Source organism: Halichoerus grypus, chromosome 15, assembly GCF_964656455.1.
Source record: "Halichoerus grypus chromosome 15, mHalGry1.hap1.1, whole genome shotgun sequence".
Taxonomy (NCBI): Eukaryota; Metazoa; Chordata; class Mammalia; order Carnivora; family Phocidae; genus Halichoerus; species Halichoerus grypus.
Genome location: NC_135726.1, coordinates 51,456,652 through 51,477,125, shown reverse-complemented (window position 1 = coordinate 51,477,125; position 20,474 = coordinate 51,456,652). Strand labels below are relative to the sequence as shown.

Genomic DNA, 20,474 nt, shown 5'->3' with positions numbered 1-20,474 from the left:
CATGTTGGGGGCAGAGTTTGGATGGATCCTAACTATAGGATGACAAAAGGATACGAATAAACTTTAGCCAACAAATTTGGCAATGCAAAGGAAATGGACGGTTTCCTTGGGGAAACACAATTTAACAACATTGACACAAGAAGAAATAGAAAATCTGAATAGTCGGGGTGCCTGGCTGGCTCAGTAGAGTGCGTGACTCCTGATCTCGGGGTTGTAAGTTTGAGCCCCACGTTGAGTGTAGCAATTACTTAAAAATAAAGTCTTTTAAAAAAAGGAAATCTGGTGACGCCTGGGTGGCTCAGTCATTAAGCATCTGCCTTCAGCTCAGGTCATAGTCCCAGGGTCCCGGGATCAAGCCCCACATAGGGCTCCTGCTCCGCGGGAAGCCTGCTTCTCCCTCTCCCACTCCCCCTGCTTGTGTTCCCTCTCTCACTGTGTCTCTCTCTCAAATAAATAAATAAATAAATCTTTAAAAAAAAAAAAAGGAAATCTGAATAGTCCTGTATCTGTTAGAGACATTGAATCGATAATTAAAGACCTTCCCATAAAGAAAACTACAGGCCCTGGGTGCCTGAGTGGTTCAGTCGGTTAAGCATCTGACTCTTGATTTTGGCTCAGATCATGATCTCAGGGTCGGAAGATGGAGCCCTGTGTTGGGCTCCATGCTCAGCGGGAAGTCTGCCTAAGATTCTCTCCTTCTGCCCCTCCCCTCCCCTGCATGCATGTACTCTCAAAAATAAATAATTTTTTAAAAGAAAAGAAAACTACAAGCCCAGATGGCTTTGCTGGTAAATTCTTCTAAACATTTAAGAAAGAAATAATACCATTATCTAAACTCTTCTAAATAATAGGGAAAGTGGGAACACTTCCTTGTTTAATGAGTCCAACAGAATACTGATAGCAAAATCCTAACAAAGTCATTTACAAGAAAGGAAAAATTGAGGCCAAGATCTCTTGCGAACATGGATTCCGATATCCTAAACAAAAATATTAGCAAATAGAATGCAGCAATATATAAGGAGGATAATACATCATGACCTAGTGGGATTTATTCTAAGACTGCAAGGTTGGTTTACATTTATTTGAAAAGCAGTCAAGGTAATTCACCTTAGGAATGGGAGAAATGAGAGAAACCGTATGATCATATTATACAGGAAAAGCATTTGATAAAATCAACACCTACTCATGATATAAGCGCTCCAAAAACTAGGAATAGAGAGGAACTTCCTTAATCTGACAAAGCTTATCTTATCAAAAGAGTTCAGTTAACACCATATTTATACTTAAAGATTAAAATGAACACTTTTCAGGGCGCCTGGCTGGCTCAGTCACTAGAGCATATGACTCTTGATCTCAGGATGTGTGAGCCCCATGTTGGGTATGGAGATCACTTAAAAAAAAGAGAGAACACTTCCCCCCCAACGTTTGCAGTAAGACAGGTATCACCTCTTTTGGTCAACATGATGTTGGAGGTTGTAGCTACTATGAAGAGGTACACACCCAGAAAATTAAAATTTTAAAAAGCTAATTAAGAAAAGTGAATTAAGGGGTTCCTGGCTGGCTTAGTCCATAGAGCATGTGACTCTTGATCTTGGGGTCATGAGTTCAAGCCCCATGTTGGGGGCAGAGTTTACTTAAAAAAAAAAAAAACTAATTAAAAGCATAAACATTGAGGGGAGCCTGGGTGGCTTCGTCGTTAAGCGTCTGCCTTCAGGTCAGGTAACAATCCCAGGGTCCTGGGATCGAGCCCCGCATCGGACTCCCTGCTCTGCAGGAAGCCTGCTTCTCCCTCTCCCACTCCCCCTGCTTGTGTTCCCTCTTTCGCTGTGTCTCTCTCTGTCAAATAAATAAATAAAATCTTAAAAAAAAAAAAAAAAGCATAAACATTGAAAAAGAAGTAAAACTGGTTTTTGGTTGATGATATGACTATGTGCATAAAGAAGCCAAAAGAGACTAAAAACAAACCATTAAAATAGATAATTTTTGTCAAGATTGCTGGATACAAGATGAATATATAGAGATCGGTTGTATTTTGGTAAGCTGCAAACTAACAATTGGACAGTGGATTTTAAAATACCATTCACGGGGCGCCTGGGTGGCTCAGTCGTTAAGTGTCTGCCTTCGGCTCAGGTCATGATCCCAGGGTCCTGGGATCGAGCCCCACGTCGGGCTCCCTGCTCGGTGGGAAGCCTGCTTCTCCCTCTTCCACTCCCCCTGCTTGTGTTCCCTCTCCCACTGTTTCTCTCTGTCAAATAAATAAAATCTTTAAAAAATAAAAAATAAATAAAATAAAATACCATTCACAATAGCACCAAAACTCTTCCGATATCTAGAAATAAATTTGACAAAAGATGTGCAAGAACTCTACTGTGATAACCTAAAATATTGTTGAGAGGAATGAAAGATACTTATAAAAAATAGATAAAGAGGCAGCTGGCTGGCTCAGTTGGTAGCATGCGACTTGATCTCGGAGTTCTGAGTTCAAGCCCCACATTGGGTGTAGAGATTACTTACAAAGAAAATCTTAAAAAAAAAAACCAACAAAACAGAGAGAGATTACCCTGTTCATGGATTGGAAGACTCAGTAATGTTATTAAGGCTCTCAGAATTGAACTATAGATTCAATGTAATCTCAGTAAACATCCTCACTGCTTTTAGTTGTCAGGAACAAGTTGATTCTAAAATTTTAAGAAATTTAGAGATCCTAGAATAGAAAATCTCAAGGAAGAATAAAGTTGGAAGATTTACACCATCAGATTTAAAGACTTAACTGTAAAGCTAGAGTATTGGTAAAGGATAGACAAATAGACTAATGGGACAGGATAGACTGTCTAAAATTAGACCCACACGTAAGTGGATTTCCAACAAAGGTAGCTCTCCAACTCCGTGGGGGAAGGATGATCGTTCAGTAAATGGCGCAGTTGCATACCCATATGGAAAAAGCCTTGCACCCTTCCTTCCCTTGGACATTGGCAATGTCGAGAGATATGTTTGGTTGTCAAAACTTGTGGAGGACTACTGGGCGGGAGCAGGGAGCAAAATCGCCCCCGGCTGAGAACCCCTGGAAGTGTAAAAAGTCATGGAGCTGAACTTAATGGTGCATTTTTTGTATATCATTCCTCAACTGAAAAGTTAAGGCACACACACAGACACACCTCTTGCTAAAAAAGCAGCCCCTTGGTCTTAACTTTAGAGAACAAACTCATGGTTACCAGAGGGGAAGTGAAGGGTAGGGAACGGGTGAAATAGGAAAAAAAAAAAGTCATTTTGCATGTTCTATAATTATACATCAGCTTAAATTAGGCTAAACTAAATCAGAATATTTCCTTCAAGAATTTAGATTTATGTCTTCTAAAGATATCACCACAGTTCAAGGATACAGAAAGTATATTCATATTTTCTGTAATCAGATGATAAAAATAGTGTTCCACTTTGTACATACTAAACACACCAAATAAAAGAGAGCTCTGGGGGCACCTGGGTGGTGCAGTTGGTTGAGGGTCCGATTCTTGGTTTCAGCTCTGGTCCTGACCTCAGGGTTGTGAGATTGAACCCCGCCCGCATCAGGCTCTGCGCTCAGTGTGGAGTCTGCTTGAGGTTCTCTCTCTCCCTTTACCTCTCCTGCTCGTGCTCTCTCTAAAGTGAATGAATAAATCTTTAAAAAATAAAAAGAGAGCCATGTACTTTAATTTGTCTGGTATTGAACGAGCTGGTCTGTCTCCACATTATTAAAATTTATTCACTACCAACATTTTACTTCATTTTGTGACAAACCTTTTCTCCGCTTTTTATTTATTGACAACCTCAAGAGCATCAATTGTGATTCCGGCCATGATAAGAGAAAATAGAGAGCTAATAAAACATACCATATGAATCCAAAAGAAAGGAAGGAAGGAAGGGAGGGAGGGAGAGAGAGAGAGAGAGGGAGAAAGAAAGAAAGAAGAAAAGAAGGAAAAAGCAGCTCCTTGGACCCTCTAGAACTTACCTGGGAGGCAGAGCAAAGGAACTCACTGAAGACAGTGAGTGGGGCACCTAGGTGGCTCAGTCAGTTAAGAGTCTGCCTTTGGGGCGTGCCTGGGTGGCTCAGTCGTTAAACGTCTGCCTTCGGCTCAGGTCATGATCCTGGGGTCCTGGGATCGAGCCCCCCATCGGGCTCCCTGCTCCGCGGGAAGCCTGCTTCTCCCTCTCCCACTCCCCCTGCTTGTGTTCCCTCTCTCGCTGTGTCTCTCTCTGTCAAATAAATAAATAAAATCTTTAAAAAAAAAAAAAACAGTGAGCTGTGGCACTTTTCACATCCCTGGACAACCCCAGCTAAAAGGCCCCCTGCCCTGGCTGCTATCCCAGGCTGTGTGAGTCAATCGGCTGATGGATGAAGAGTGCTGCCTCCCCATTTTCCGTCCCCTGGGTGAGGCAGTGTCCTGTGACTCAGCCGTTTCACTGCTGGGAAAGCTGCCACTCTAGGCACCCTGAATGCCTATGGGCAGGGCATGGAAGGCCCAACTGGTCCATCCACGCAGCGGAAGACTACTCTGTGATAAAACGGAGCCATGGAAGCCTGTGACAACGCGAGAGATCTCATGACATAATGCTGAGCACAAGAGGATAGAACAGGGAGCACAAACAATTTACTACGAAGAAGTCAGAATAGGACTTAGAGAGGATACGTATATCTATCAGGGGAGGTCAGATAGTAGTTTGGGGGGGTACTGACCAGAAGAGGGCTTAAGGGTGGGAGCCCTTTGGAGTACGGGAATATTCTAGATCTTAATCGGGGATGCTCAGTCGGTGGAGCGTAGGACTCTTGATCGTAGGGTTGTGAGACTGAGCCCCACATTGAGTGTAGAGATTATTTAAAAACAAAATCTTAAAGAAGTTTTTAAAAAAATCATCCCGCTCTACACTTGCTAGTTGTGTGTTTTATGTAAGTTATATTTCATTAAAAAGGGAAAAAAATGAATTTAGTGAGGTCATTGGTTAAAAAAACCCATTTACATAACTCAGTTGTATTTCTGTATGCCAGCTTCCACCAAGTTGGAAGTGGAATTTTTTTTTTAAAGATTTTATTTAAAAAAAAAAAGATTTTTATTTATTTGAGAGAGAGAACATGAGCGGGGGAAGGTGCAGAGGCAGAGGGAGAAGCAGGCTCTCTGTTGATCAGGGAGCCTGACGCGGGACTCGATCCCAGGACCCTGAGATCATGACCTGAGCCGAAGGCAGATGCTTCACCGCCTGAGCCACCCGGGCGCCCCTGAAAGTGGAATTTAAAATACCATGAATAATAACGTCAAAAAAATCAATACCTAGGAATAAATATGATCAAAGAGACTTGCAGAGAAAAATTACTGTATTATTATTATTTATTTTTTTTTTTTTAAGATTTTATTTATTTATTTGAGAGAGAGAGAATGAGAGAGACAGCAAATGAGAGGGGGGAGGGTCAGAGGGAGAAGCAGACTCCCTGCCGAGCAGGGAACCGGTGCGGGACTCGATCCAGGGACTCCAGGATCATGACCTGAGCCAAAGGCAGTCGCTTAACCAACTGAGCCACCCAGGCGCCCGTGTATTATCTTTTTAATTTAAGGAATCTCTGCACCCAACATGGGGCTTGAGCTCACAACCCTGAGATCAGGAGTCACATGTTCTTCTGATCAAGCCAGTCGGGTGCCCCCAGACTTGCAGAGAAAGTTAGAGACTAAGTGGAAACATATTACATTTGTGGATTGTGGATTGAAAGACTCAACATCGGGGAGATGCCACTATCCTGGAAATGATCTGTAGGTTCACTGGAATTCCAATCAAAGTCTAGGACAGTGGCTTTCAGCCTTTTGACTGTGTTCCAGTTACACACACAGTCACATACAAAACAAGAACAAAAGTTTTGTGTAACCATACTTGTCCTGACTACTTAAGATTGCCTTTGATGTTTTCTGTTATATTCTAGGGGTTTTTTGTTGTTGCTGTTGTTCATTTGTATCCATGAGCTTGGTTTTGGTTGTTGTTTAATTCCACATATAAGTGAGATTATATCGTATTGGCCTTTCTTGGACTTAGTTCTCTTAGCATGATGCCCTCAAGGGCCATCTGATGGTTTCTGTTATATTCTTGATCATATTGTTTTTTAAAGATTTCATTTATTTATTTATTTGACAGAGAGAGACACGGCGAGAGAGGGAACACAAGCAGGGGGAGTGGAAGAGGGAGAAGCAGGCTTCCCGTGGAGCAGGGAGCCCGATGCGGGGCTCGATCCCAGGACCCTGGGATCATGACCTGAGCCGAAGGCAGCTGCTTAATGACTGAGCCACCCAGGCGCTCCTCTTGATCATATTTTTAATGCTAGTCTGAAATTGATTGCATTACCCACTAGTGGGACAGGGCCTGCAGTTTTAGAAATACCACATGAGGGAAGGCCAAGTTGTTTTAGAAAATCATTGTCCAGCTGAGAGCCGACTGACATGTGGTGGATTTCTCAGTGGCTTGATAGAACATCAGAATAGAGACACCATGCGACCTTGCCGCTGAGCCCTCTCCTCCAGGTGGCCCCCTTCATGACACAGCCCACCCAAGGGGCTCCTCTCTAGCTTAATCACATCACACTGGATGGTGTGTCGGTGATCATCACGTCGTATATGCTGTTTATTAAAAAAAATTTTTTTTTTAGACAGAGTACAAGGGGCCTTACTGTAACCATCAAACAACCTGTGGGTCAACCTCCATAACGTGGAAGAATGATCTGATCTAGGGATGGGGGCGGAGTGGGGGCGCTCGAAAGGAGGAAGACAGTGACAAGTGAATAGTACAACAAATGTATACAAATCACCTGTAAAAATGGGGAGGCAGAGGGGCGGAGGATGGACAGGCTGTATGGGGACAGAGTGCTCATCTTTTATACCGGGGCTGGGGGTTCAATAGAAAATGTGTAAAAAGGAGCAAATTTCCAGGTGAAAAACTCAGAGGCGAGCGATGTACGCTTACTATCAGATGTCAGGGCCCTGATGCTACGAGAAAGAAAGGCTGGTTAGGGTGAGATTTGGGGGACCGTTTGGGGTGGGCCCAAGGATCAGGACCAGGTGCGGGGCTTCTGACTCTTAACTTTATAGTTTGAGTACTTTATTTTCATGTGATGTGTTACTTTTGGTAATGAAAAAGATGGCAGTTTTTTGTGTTTTGGTTGTGTTTTAACCAGCCCCTAGCATAGTGCAGGGGCAGGGGCATGAGGCTAGGGCAGGGACCCACTGACACATTCAGCAGGATATACTGAGCATCACTGGTGTGCCTGGCCTGCTGCTGGCCAGTGCTGGGGACACGCAGTGACTGGGACAGCCCTGGGCCCTGCTCTCGTGGGGCTCGTGGGCCGGCGTGGAGACAGAGTGCAGACAAGTGACTGGGTGACCAGATCAGTCCCAGTTGTGATAGGTGCTCTGAAGGGAATACACAGAATGGCAGGAGGGACAAAGGTCCCTGGATAGGGAGGTCAGGTCAGGGGACATTGGTCAGAGCTGGGACAGAGTGTGGACCAGGACAGCGGGTGGGGGTGTGGGAGAGACATTCAGGAGACAGAGACAGGCATGTGGCTGAGAGGCTGTGGGGGAGGGGAACACCTGAGTCCCAAGTCTCTGGCCTGGTGACAGGATGGACCCAGGAGGAGAAACAAGTGTCTGTTGGGGGTGGGGAGCCAGGGTCAGGTCTGGACACAGTGAGTGTGTCTGGGAGACATCTGGGGACCTGTTGGATCCCCGGGTCAGGTGCTGTCCTCAGTCTTGTCCTGTCCTGGCTTCTCATGGCTACCTCTTCTTGCCAACCCCCCATTCCCACATGGACCTTGTTTCCTGAACCCCAAATCTGAGAGACTGCCATCGGCCCCTGCTCTGAAAGCCTTCTCTCTCTCACACACACACCCTTCAATTTCATTTCCTACGCCTGTATGTGTGTCCCCACCCCTCGTGCCCACTCCCATTTGCACACCCAGGCTCGACCACTGACCCAGGTCATCCTGCTCTGTCCACAGTGGGGTGCTGGGACATTCGCCCAGGGGGGCCAGTGGAGGCTGGTGCTGTCTCCCCTCACCTCTCTCCGGCCGCTATGCTTTGTGGGCCTGACATGAAGGATCACGTGACAGTTACAGGCCCGGCACCCCAGGGCTGGTGTGTGGTCATCACCTCCCCGTTTTACAGAGGCGGCTCAAAGTGGGCTGTCCTTGCAGTAGGTGACAGAGCTCCAGGGGGACCCCAGCCTGGCCTGAAGCTAGGACCTCAGTGTGGGAGGGGTCTGCACAGCCCGGACCCCAGGAACCCCACAACACCAGGGCCTCCGTAACAATTAGTGGTAACAGTGAGCACCGCAGCGGGCATTCACGGGTGGGGGGATGGGGGTGGGGGGTGGCTGTGCTCCTTAGATCCTACTGCTGGCTCCAGGCAGAGCTCGTCCAACATTTTTGCTGCTCCGCCCCTTTAAAACATTGAAAAGTTATATACCCTCTAGTGCATTTTCAAGGTGACAGCTAAAACTTCTCCATGAATTCAAGTAGATGCAGAGGCTATAATTTCTGGTGTGTCATGAATATTGATATTTTCAGAGTTGGCGCCATCCTTCCTTCAGAGTATTGAATGCAATTCACGTAACTTGTGATTTGGCGCCTGCTACTCTTGGTTTAAAGGGGGAAAGAAACGAACAAGCTGTTCTTTTACAGTCAGAAATTTCACATTGTTCCTTGAACTTTGTCCTTGAGCTTCTGTTTACACTTCCCTTGCAGAATTCTGTCTAATAAAGTATGTGTCAGCAACCAAAATATGTACAGAAATCCAAATTTTAATTTTTGTTTCATTTCCGGGGACCATAAGGTTATAAATGTTCAAATAACTTCCTCTGGATTCTTAAAATTACTAGTGCACAATGCATTTAAAACATTTCATATATTATGCATTTACGTGGATGATTATGAAACATTAGAAGTGAAGTGCTGTGTTGGACATGAGTCTCCAAATGAACTAGACAGCGATTTTGTGTATCCTGGACAAATATGAATTACTGCAGGAGAGAGTCATGGTCCGGCATAATTCTGCCTTGGTTTTTAAGACTCAGAGGCTGAGAATCTCCCTGCACAAAGAAGCAGCTAGGCAAGAAAGCTTTTGTTCCAGCAGCAGCAGTCGGCCCGTGAGCCTCTTCCAAGGTACGTGCCCCGCACCTCGCCGCGAAGAGCTCCCAAGACTGTTGGCTACATCCTCAGGGTTGGTGAAAATCGAGGAGGATGGGAGCCACCAGACTTGCCAAGAGGATCGGTTACCTGCTGTTCACAGTCGCTTCACATGCATTCCCACATGCCAGTGGCCCTTTCTTTGGAGCCAGGAGGGCCCCCTACCCAGCAGCCCTAACTCTGAATTTGGGGAAGATTCGGAAAGAAACTGGGGGGGGGGGTTCTTTCTCCTGAGAAGTGGTTGGACGACTGTGTCAGGGAAGGAGGAATGCTTGGCTGTCCTGCTGGTGGCTTGAGGGGAGGAACAGAGGGGGCTAAGGTTAAAGCCTCTGACAGTTGAATCTGTACACCTTCCAGGGACCTTGTGTCCTGGGAGCTCTTTGTAGCCCTACAGGGGCGTTTCCTGCCCCCCACCCCTCAACCAGACTGAGGACTTCCCTTCCTGGGCAGGGTTTCTGATTCCCAGCTGCTTGGCAGAATCCTTTGGGAAATTTATTTTTTTTTTTAAGATTTTTTTTTTTTTTTTTTTTTTTTTTTTTATTTATTTGAGAGATAGAGAATGAGAGAGAGCAAGCACATGAGAGGGGGGAGGGTCAGAGGGAGAAGCAGACTCCCTGCCGAGTAGGGAGCCCGATGCGGGACTCGATCCCGGGACTCCAGGATCATGACCTGAGCCGAAGGCAGTCGCTTAACCAACTGAGCCACCCAGGCACCCCTCCTTTGGGAAATTTAAAAAGATACCCTGGGGTCACCCCAGGCCAGTGACTCAGCATCTCTGGGCGAGGCCAGTGCGGGTCTTGTTTAAGGCGATCCCCCCCGTGGTTCTGGTGGTGGTGTCCCCATTGCTCCAGCCTGGACGCCCGAAGTGCGTTGGGGCGGGGCTTGTAGGGGGCTCCTGGCCCACGACCTGACCCCTCTCTTCCCCCGCAGTGTACCACTGGGTGGAGATGCGGACCAAGATGCGCATCATGGGCTTCCGGGGCACAGTCATCAAGCCGCTGAACGAGGACGCGGCCGCCGAGCTGGGCGCCGAGCTGCTGGGCGAGGCCACCATCTTCGTCGTGGGCGGCGGCTGCCTGGTGCTGGAGTACTGGCGCCACCAGACGCACCAGCGTCACAAGGAGGAGGAGCAGCGCGCCGCCTGGGACGCGATGCAGGACGAGGTGGGCCGCCTGGCGCTGGCGCTGGAGGCCCTGCAGGGTCGGGTGCAGGCGGCGCCGACGGCCAGCGCCCTGGAGGAGCTGCAGGCGCAGATGCGGGAGGTGCGCGCCCAGCTCTGCGCCCGGGACCCGCAGCCCGCGTCCCAGGCGGTGTCCGCGGCCAAGGTACAAGAGTCTGCTCAAGTCTGAACTTGTCCGTGGTTGTGTGTGCCCCGATGTGGCCTTCTCCCCGTGCTACCCCCGCCTGCGCTGGCCCCGCGGAAGCCACCGGGATCTTGATGGCACTTGGATTCAGTTAGCCTCTCCTGACCCGCGGTCCCTTCCGCGGGGGCCAGCCCCCAGCCGGTGAAGCGGTCCCACGAAGCGCCCTCCAGCCCTAGCTCCTCGGTACAGACCACAGTGCTCAGCGCTCCACCCCAGCCCCAAACCACACGGACCTGAGCCGTCCCAGCCAGGAAGACAACAGGCTCGCTCTTCTGGCAGGACGAAAAACGGACTGGACTTGAGCTGAATCAAGCTGTGACCCGACTCCGCCCCCCATTTCGGTGATAAATGTTACCCTGCCCTGGGACTCATCCTTTTCCCTGGAACCTCCCCCCCTACCCTTTCCTTTGTGAATCGGCACAGACCATTGTAAAGAAATGCAGTGTGGTTCAGTGCTCTTCTGTCCCGGCATCTAAGGTGGGCTCTAGCTGGGTTTCGCCACTCTCTTTGAGGGGAAAACAAGGGGGATCCTGGCTTGCACTTGATCCACTGAATGCTATATCTTCCCCCTTAACCTGATCTGTGGCACCCTACGAGACCCCACGTGGAATATTCCAACAGATCCCCACCCCGCAGTCCTTCAGTCTGGCACAACCTACCGGGATGTCTGTGCAGGGTCCTCTCTGGCAATGCCCTCCCATCACCCCCTCTGTGGTAGAAAAATGGATCCTGCCTAAGGCTAAATCCAACGTGTCCTTCAGCCTCGTCCCCCTGTTTAGCTGTCCTCCAAGTCCCTGAGCTTTTCCTGACGTGTCCTCTTCCGTGGCCTCTCTTAGCACACTGCCATCACATTCCTCATGTTCCATCCAAATCTGCTGACCTGTGTACCCTTGCCCTTCTCTCCTGGGGCTCTGGACCGGTCCAACCGTCCCCCTTCACGCAGTGGTACCCTCGTGCCTCCAGAGCCCTCGGCCCAACCTCCATCCCACTAGACTAGGCCACCAGTTGGTCTTAACCGTTCTTAGTTTCCTAGGGCTACCATAACATGACCACAAACTTGATGGCTTAAAACCAGAGAAAACTGTTCTCTCGCAGTTCTGGAGGCCACAGATCTAAAATCAAAGACTCAGCAGGGCCGTGCTCCATCCGAGGGCCCTGGGGGAAGATCCTTGCCTCTTCTAACTTGTGGTGACTTCAGGCATTCCTTGCCTTGAGGCCCTGTGGCTGCAGATCTCTAGTCTCTGCCTCCATCTTCATGTGGCCTTCTCCTCGTGTCTCTTATAAAGGCACTTGTCTTTGGATTTAGGGCCCACCCTAAACCTAGGATGATTTCACTTCAGGATCCTTAACTTATTTACAGAGGTTTTTTTTTTTTCTTTTCCCCAGATACACTCACAGTCACAGGTTCCATGGGTTACTGTGTGGACATATCTCTTAGGGAGCCACCATTCAACCCACTACACCTCCCCACCCCAAAGAGGACGCTGGGACCCTTGCAAACCCCATGGGACATGTGGCCTTCCCCACAGGGGTGATAGGAACAATCCAGGAACCAGCATTTACTATGGGGTGTCTCTTCCGGGAATCTCACTGATGCGGTGGGGGTGTGGCTCCCACCAGTCTGCATTCTGTCCTGCAGACCGTCCATGTTATGTTGCCTGAATAAAAGAGCCCCAGAATGAGGAAGTCATCTTTAGGATGTGTCTGAGGACATAGGGATCTTCAAAATGGGTACAAGCCTCGTTAAAATTAGAGAAGCCGATGTGTGTGAGTGCGCAGTGATCCTATGAACGCTCTCCCTGATGGGGAAGCTGAGGCCCAGGGAAAGCAAAGGGACTTGCCCATGGCCATGAAGCCAATGAGGGACTGGCTGTCCAAGGTGGTGAAGTAATCAGAGCAGAGTGGGGGTCAGGGCTCAGGGAAGGAGATGGAAAAGGGGTGCAGGGTGCTGGAGAGCACTGGTAAGGGAGAGGGGAGCAGGGAGGCAGTTACTGGGGAGGAGGGGTGGTTAGGGATCTCCACAGAGGCCCAAGACATTTCCCAGAGGCAGCGTTGAGAGTGGGGGGCCCTCAATTTCCGGTCCAAGCAGCCCCAGACCACACCTGAAATCTTTGCATTTAATGAATGGGGTCAGATCCAAGTTCCATTCTACCTGGGCCGGGTTCCAAGAAGCTGTAGGTGAAGCAGGAGGGGCAGGCTTTCTCTCAACTCTTCCCTCCCTCACCTCGCTGCCAGGGCGCCGGGGGGCTGGGGTGGGGGCGGGCGGGGTGATCTGGACACAACACCTACCCAGACAGAAAACCAAGAAACTGGGATCCTGAAAGATCATCTTAATTCCTTCTAGAAGTGGGGGAGAAGTTGACTGTAGAGGGAACTGAGGAGGTGGGTCCTGGGTGGAGGTGTCTTTAAAATCAGAAATGAGGGCGCCTGGGTGGCTCAGTCGGTAAAGCATCTGCCTTTGGCTCGGGTCATGATCCCAGGGTCCTGGGATTGAGCCCCGCATCGGGCTCCCTGCTCAGTGGGGAGTCTGCTTCTCCCTCTCCCGCTCCCCCTGCTTGTGCTCTAAGTAAAAATAAATCAAATCAAATCAAATCGGAAGTGACCTGAGTAGATAAATGAGAAGAAGGTACCGAGAGAGAGAGCACTGGGTGGAGGAGTGATGGATGGAGCCAGGTGAGAGGGCTCAGTGCCCAGTTTCCATGGCTATTCCTGGGGGTGCCCTGTGGCACTGACCCATCTCTGGAGCACAGATTGCTGGAGGCCAAGCGACTGTGACATACACCCCTTCCCACCCATCATCTCAATAAATAGTGGCCATTAACAGTATTTTCTTCATTTCTTTCATGAGAAAATTGAGGTACAAAAAGGGGGAGTCACCTGCCCAAGGACACACAGGCAGGAAAGAAGCAGGAGTGGGACCAGAAGATGGACAGTCTGTACCAGGGCCCAAGCTCCAAACCCCTGCACCATCTTGACCCTGATGTGGTATTACTGTCACGTCCCGACACTCAGAACTCAGCCCTGCGTGTCCTTCCATGTGGCCAGACCTTGTGGGATGCATCGGCTTCACCCACTGGGTGGGATCAGGGTGTGTGGAAATGCAAAGAATCCCCTCTCAAAAAGCACGAGGCTGAGACTGGAGGATGCTTCATTACTCTGGTTTCCTACTAGCTAAATTTGTGTATACATTTGCGACTTGGGGAGAGGGGTAGAATAAATTTATAAATGAAGTTGGTTGTCTGCAAGTTGATGTGGTTTTTTTAAATCTTTAAAAAACCCCTGTTACAACCTTAGGAAAAACGTCCTCCAATTATTCTTTCATTCAGGAAACTTTCAGGTGTCCACTGTGTACCCCGCCCTGCTCTGTGCCGTGCTGGGGTCCCAGTAGGGAGCGAGACGGCCACAACCCTGCCCTCATGGCACCCCCAGTCCGGTGGGGGGACGTCCGTTCACAGACATTGCTTTTCCAACATTACCTGCCTGCCCCGCGGTGATTTGGGAAGAAGGGGCCTCACTGAATCCAGACTCCTCCCCCCCTGAGGGACTCAGGACTAGGGCAGAAAAAAACAGAAACCCATTTACACTGGCTCACAAAAGCCTCCCAGCTGTCCTGAGGGCTCTGCCTCTCCCATCTCTGGCTCGGCTCCGTTGTCCTCTCTGTTGGTTTCCCACTCCGGCAGCCCCTTGCCTGGAGAAAGCCACCCCTAGAGAAAGTGGACTTCGGTAAGCCCCTACCTGATTCGTCTGCCCATATGGCCGTCCCTGTGCTAGCCACTGTAACTCTCAAACGGCCAGGCCTGGGCCCCCGACCCCAATGGATGGAGGGAAGCGTGCCCAAAGGAGAATCGAGTGGGTGCCCTGCACCCACTCGTTAGCACGTACTGCATGCCTGGCCCCATTGTAGTAGCTGGGAGTCGTCCAGGAACAAGACAAGGGCTCTCACTGTCTCAGAGCTGTTGTCTAGTGCCGGAGTTGGGCAGTAAAGACGTAAAGGGCTGATCCAGTGGCAGAGTTCAGGAGTGAAGAGTTTACTGATCCCTGGAATATAGTAAGCGAGGGGAGTCAGGGGAATGAAGACCAACAATGAAGCGCCCTTGTCTTGGTTGGCCCAGCTCTGGAGGCTCCTACCAGCTCTGGGCACCCCAGAGGACTGGCGACTGCATCTCTCCTCAACTACTCCAGACCCAGCTCTGCTTCCTTCCCTCCCCACCTGCAGGCGTTGTTCCCCAAAGACTCTGCCATAACCCTACTGCACACGGATCTCAAGAGTCTATGGGGCGCCTGGGTGGCTCGGTTGAGCCCCCGACTCTTGATTTCAGCTCAGGTCATGATCTCAGAGTCGTGAGATTGAGCCCTGCGTTGGGCTCCGCGCTCAGAGTCTGCTTGTCTCTCTCCCTCTGCTCCTCTCTCAAATAAATCAATAAAATCTTTAAAAAAAAAAAAAAGAAAGTCTCCATCTTTCAACCCACGGCGGCAAGCCACAGTGAGAAGCAGAGTTTATACCATATACATATTTATATAACTTACAGTTCACACTCTATGTATTATAAATATGGCATAATTCATGCATTGTGTGACATAGTATATAATAGAATACTTTTTATGTAATATGTAACATAACATTGTATAGTATATGTTGTGTGTGTGTATCATTGGAATGAAAATTTCACTAAATACCCTTAATACGTAACTTGCAGTCTGATACTTCTTACCGTATATATCCTATGTCCCTAATATGTATTATAAACATATAAAACCCATTATATGTATTTGATAACACAATGTTAACAGCATACATTATGTATTACATATATGGTTAGAACAAAAGTTTCGCTAGATGGTAATTGCCGTCACCATGTGCAATGCACTCTGTTACTTCCTATTTTTTTCTATCTCATAAAGAAGGGCATATACCTATGTATGTATTATACAGACCTACATAAAGTGGGCTGCCCTGGGCCTTTGGCTTTTATTCTGGGCGAGGCAGGAGCCGTGGGAGGCTCTGAGCAGAGGAGGGATGTGAGCTGACTTAGGGTCCCCCCCGACGGACTATGGGGGGCAAAGGTGAAAGCTGCCAGTCCAGTAAAGAGAAGACTGTGGTTGTCCAGGTGTGGGGGGCATGGTGGCCGGACCAGGGGGAGAAGTGGAGGTAGGGAGAAGTGGGATTCTGGGCATATTAGTATTTCAGAGGTGGAGCAGACAGGAGTTGCGGAGTGATGGGATGTGGGGGTGTCACTGAAAGCTTCTAGGTTTTTTGCTCTGTGCACCTAGAAGGGAAACACTGGCGTATCCTAAGATGGTGGAGGCTACCGCAGAACCAGGCACAAGGAGATATTGGGAGCCCCTGCCCTTCCTTATCCCCAGGTCATCTCAGATTTGGGCGCCCTTTGGCAGGTTTTTGTTATTCTGAACTGTAGCCAGGGAGGATTGGGAAGACAGTTCTCATCTTTACTCATTTCTGACGTCACTGAACTCACTCTCATGCTGTATCTCTGACATTCTTTATCTCGACTCCCCCCTCAGGGAACGCTCCTGGTGTCCATTTGGCACGTCCTAGAGGAAGGAGGAAAGTGGAGGTGGTGGGCTGGGACTTGGGACCCCTGGGCTTAGAGTGCCCCTCGCCCCTAGAATGGCAGTGCCCAGGTCAGGCTCCCCAGAGGCAGCTCTGCCAGGTAAGGGCGGTCACGGACCTGGGGGGGATGGTCACCGACGGCTCCGTCACATCCAATGTGCCCACCCTGCTCAAAGGGCCCATCCCTGTGCCTTGAACTTTTCTTTTTTCTAGATTGCACACTCTCTTCATAAAAGCTCAGCCATTTCAGAGAAACCAAAGTCCCCTCTCTGAAAGGAATCCTGCCTCCCGTTTGGGGGAACTCTGGCAGACCCCTTTTAAGAATGATCTGGTCATACTTGAGACCCCCTTATGAGCTGTCCGCTGCTACCCTCTTGCGACACTCAGCGGTCTTTATGTGCTTCTCTGGCCGGAGTGAGTCTTTCCTTAAATACCAAGAGCTGAAGGAACCGAATGTAATATAAAAACGCCCTCGAAAATTCTGCGGAGTGTCAACACGTGGAACGATCCAACTTGAAAGATTTTCAAGCCCTAGAAGCGCGCATGGACTGTAATTGTTCTTTTAACTTACATTTTCCTACTTACCTGTAGGTCAAGCATCTTTGTAGCTGTTTATTGGACATTTGTACTGTTTTTGGAAAATGCCTGTTTTCACTGTCCCTTTAATGTTTGGTTCTGGTATGTTTTGTCCAACTGAAGTTTTTCGTTTTAAAATAACCAAATCCGGGGTGCCTGCCTGGCTCGGTTGGAAGAGCGTGTGATTTTTGGTCTTGGCGTTGTGAGTTCGAGCCCTGCGTTGGGTGTAGACATGATTTAAATAAATAAACTTAAAAAAAAAATGAAATAGGGGCTCCTGGGTGGCTCAGTTGTTAAGCGTCTGCCTTCAGCTCAGGTCATGATCCCAGGGTCCTGGGATCGGGCCCCGCATCGGGCTCCCTGCTCAGCGGGAAGCCTGCCTCTCCCTCTCCCACTCCCCCTGCTTGTGTTCCCTCTCTCGCTGTCTCTCTCCCTGTCAAATAAATAAATAAAATCTTAAAAAAAAAAAATAACCGGGTGCCTGGGTGGCTCAGTCATTAAGCATCTGCTCGGGTCATGATCCCAGGGTCCTGGGATCGAGCCCCGCATCGGGCTCCCTGCTCCGCGGGAAGCCTGCTTCTCCCTCTCCCACTCCCCCTGCTTGTGTTCCCTCTCTCACTCTCTCTCCCTGTCAAATAAATAAATAAAGTCTTTTTTTAAAAAAGATAACCAAATCCATTAGTCTTTTTCCTTTCAGGCATTTGGGTTTTTTCTGTCCTTATTTGAGAAGGACTCCTTTACCTCAAGGATATCTATCTGCAGCTCTACTTTCTTGTACTTTTATTCAATTTTTCTTTGTGGTTAAGTCATCTATTAAGAGTAGCTTTTTGTTCTGTTCTGTTTTGGTTTTTGAAGAGTGGAAGGTCAGGATCTGTGTTCTTCAGTTTCCAAATGAATGGTTGGCTCGTGTCTTGAAGTGTGAGGGATGCTGCATCCTTTCCCGCCTCCCCTGGGAATGGACAGCAGTACCCACTACGTCCCCTTGACCCTGGCACCTCTTTCTGGGTCCTGTCCCACCGTCCGTTTGTCTGTCCTGCTCCAACACCATCTTGTTTTGAATGACAAGAGTTTGGGAAAAAAAAAAATATATATATATATATATTTAAAGATTTTATTTATTTATTTGACAGAGAGAGACACAGCGAGAGAGGGAACACAAGCAGGGGGAGTGGGAGAGGGAGAAGCAGGCTTCCCGCGGAGCAGGGAGCCCGATGCGGGGCTCGATCCCAGGACCCCGGGATCATGACCTGAGCGGAAAACAGATGCTTAACCAACTGAGCCACCCAGGTGCCCCTGAAGATATATGTTGATCTCTTCTCAGCCACCCGGCAGTCTTGTTCTTACGTTCAGATTTATCTGAGTTATTCTTGTGCCTCGATACGTATTTTTAAAAAGTTAATAGACTTTATATTTTTTGAGCAGTGTTAGGTCTACAGAAAAATTGAGCAGAAAGTACAGAGAATTCCCATATTTCTTCCCCCCAACCCCCCATTCATTCATAGCTGCCCCTGTGATTAACATCTGGCACTTGTGTGGTATATTTGTTACAATTGACGAGTCAATATTGACACTTTACTGAAGTCCATAGTTTTCACTCGGTGTTGTACATTCTACGGGTTCGGACAAATGTATAATGCCATGTATCCACCATTAGAGTATCACACAGAATGGCTTTACTGCCCTAAAAGTCCCCTGTGCTCCACTTGTTCCTCCCTCCCTCCCCGCTCCCTGAGCCCCTAAGCAACCCCAGGTGTTCTTACTTTCTTTTCCAGAATGTCAGATAGTTTTTCATCGTATGGCACGCAGCGTTTTCAGCCTGACTTCTTTCACTTAACAATATGCATTTAAGATTCTTCCATGTCTTTTTTGTGCTTGATAGCTCATTTCTTTTTATCACTGAATAATGTTCCACTGAATGGGCATACCACAGTTTGTATATCTGCTCACCTAATCGTTGAAGCACATTTCCAAAATAGCTTTCTCCACTGCCTTGAAAAAAATTTGTTCTTTAGGTTGCAAGATTGATTTGGGGGAGAAATTGTGTCTTCCTGCAGAATGGCTAGGTTCTGTGGAATAAAATAATAATAAGAGCGTCAGTCTGTTGAGTGCTTAGTGCCAAGCTGGGTGGCCAATGCTCTTCGTCACAGACCCATTTAATCCCTCCATACCTCTACCACTGAGCTTCTCTTAGCAACCTGAAGTGTCAGGAATATTGCTGGTGGGACTGAGAGCCAACGTCAGTCTTTCCATCTGGCAGTGAATGTCACCTATTATCTTAAAAGTTGTTCTGGGGGGAGGTGCTGTGTGTGGAAAATCTGCCGGTTTGGAGTTGGGGGTAGGGGCATCTAAGCGGAGGTCAGAGTTTGTCTTCCAGATTTTAGCATGCCCAGAATTACCATGTCCCGCATGAGCATGAGCATCTCCTAGGGACATGCTGTCCGATGCTGTGTTACCCCCATGTCTACATCTCCCTGGGGGCACCTGCAGTCACATAGAAATGTGGTGCCTGGCTAGTCATGACCGAGCAGGGAGACAGTGAGTGGTAGGTGATGAACGCTCTGCTTTCTGCAGCTTTCCTAAATTAAGTTCCGGGTATGTAAAACCAGAGAAATGCAGCATCGTTGAGAACAATGAGGTTTGGGGTAAGGATGAAGTCCCTCGGAGGACCCTGTTGCAGCCACATGTATTAGTTACTGCTCAGCTGACTCAAACATGAAGAGTCTGAAACAACAGTCAATGTTTGTCATCTCACATGGTTGCTGAGGGTCAGAGAGTTAGGAGCGGCTTACCTGGGCATTCTGGGTGGTTCTGGCTCTGGATCTCTCATGAGGTTCGGGCCGGGACTGAAGTCACCCCAAGACTTGACAGGTGCACAGTCCACTTGCAAGGAGGGTTACTCACAAGGCCGGCAAATTGGGGCTGGTTCTTGGCAGGAGCCTCAGTTTCTGCCCATGGGACCTCCCTAGTGTGGACCCTTTACGCCTCCCTCTGTCACTCAGTAACTCTCCTGCATTTGCGGAGTCAGTGAATCCATGAGAATCACAAGATACCTGGCCAGATCCCAGCCAACCTGTAGCCTCCAGGCCCTTTTCCCCTGACCCTGGCATAGGCAGAATGGAATGGTGCCCTCCTCCCACCCACCCAAGAGCACAAGTCCTCATCCCCGGAACCTGTGAATGTGACCTCACGTGATAAAAGTTCTGCAGACATGAGGAAGTTAAAGATCTTAAGATGCAGAGATTTTTCTGGATTGTCTGACCGGGGTCCTACCTGCCATCACAGTGTGCTCATGAGAGATGGTCAGAGGGAAATCACACACACACAGAGGAGAGGCCACGTGAAGATGGAGGTGAGGATGGGGTGGGGCAGCCAGAAGCCCAGGAAAGCCAGCAGCCACCAGAAGCTGGAAGACGCAGAGAACTGATTCTCCTCTTGAGCTTTTGGAGGGACTGCGGCTCACCTGGCATCTTGATCACGGCCCGGTGATGCTGATTTTGGACTTCTGCCCTCCAGCACTGTGAGAGAACACATTTCTGGGTTGAGTCATCAAGTTCATGGTGGTATGTTACAGCGGTCAGAGGAGACTAATACACTCCCACAGTCTCTCTCTGATGGCTCACCCCGAGTAGCTCTGACCTCTCAAAGAAAGAACAAGGCTACTCCACTTTGCTGGCCGAATGGAGGGCCCGGATTTTCCAGACACTTCTTGTGGCTTTCTGCTGTGTTGCCGGGGAGAAAAAATAATTTCTCGACTATAGACATGGGTATTCTG

At 48.8% G+C, this 20,474-nt stretch overlaps 1 protein-coding gene across 3 annotated transcripts in view; it reads left to right on the top strand.

Moving 5' to 3' along the window:
* OPA3 (outer mitochondrial membrane lipid metabolism regulator OPA3) overlaps positions 1 to 20,474 on the top strand; it is a 77,432-nt gene that overhangs the window by 37,933 nt on the left and 19,025 nt on the right. Inside the window, exons 1-2 of one of the 3 annotated variants that reach the window (XM_036091515.2) lie at positions 8,418 to 9,166; positions 10,121 to 13,784. The exons of 1 other annotated variant lie outside the window; for it this stretch is intronic. In XM_036091515.2, the coding sequence (XP_035947408.1) occupies positions 9,040 to 9,166; positions 10,121 to 10,539 (546 nt within the window). In that variant the 5' untranslated portion in view covers positions 8,418 to 9,039 and the 3' untranslated portion in view covers positions 10,540 to 13,784. Of the gene's footprint in view, positions 1 to 8,417; positions 9,167 to 10,120; positions 13,785 to 20,474 lie in introns of those variants that run through there. One more of the 3 variants, XM_036091514.2, reaches the window with a different exon arrangement.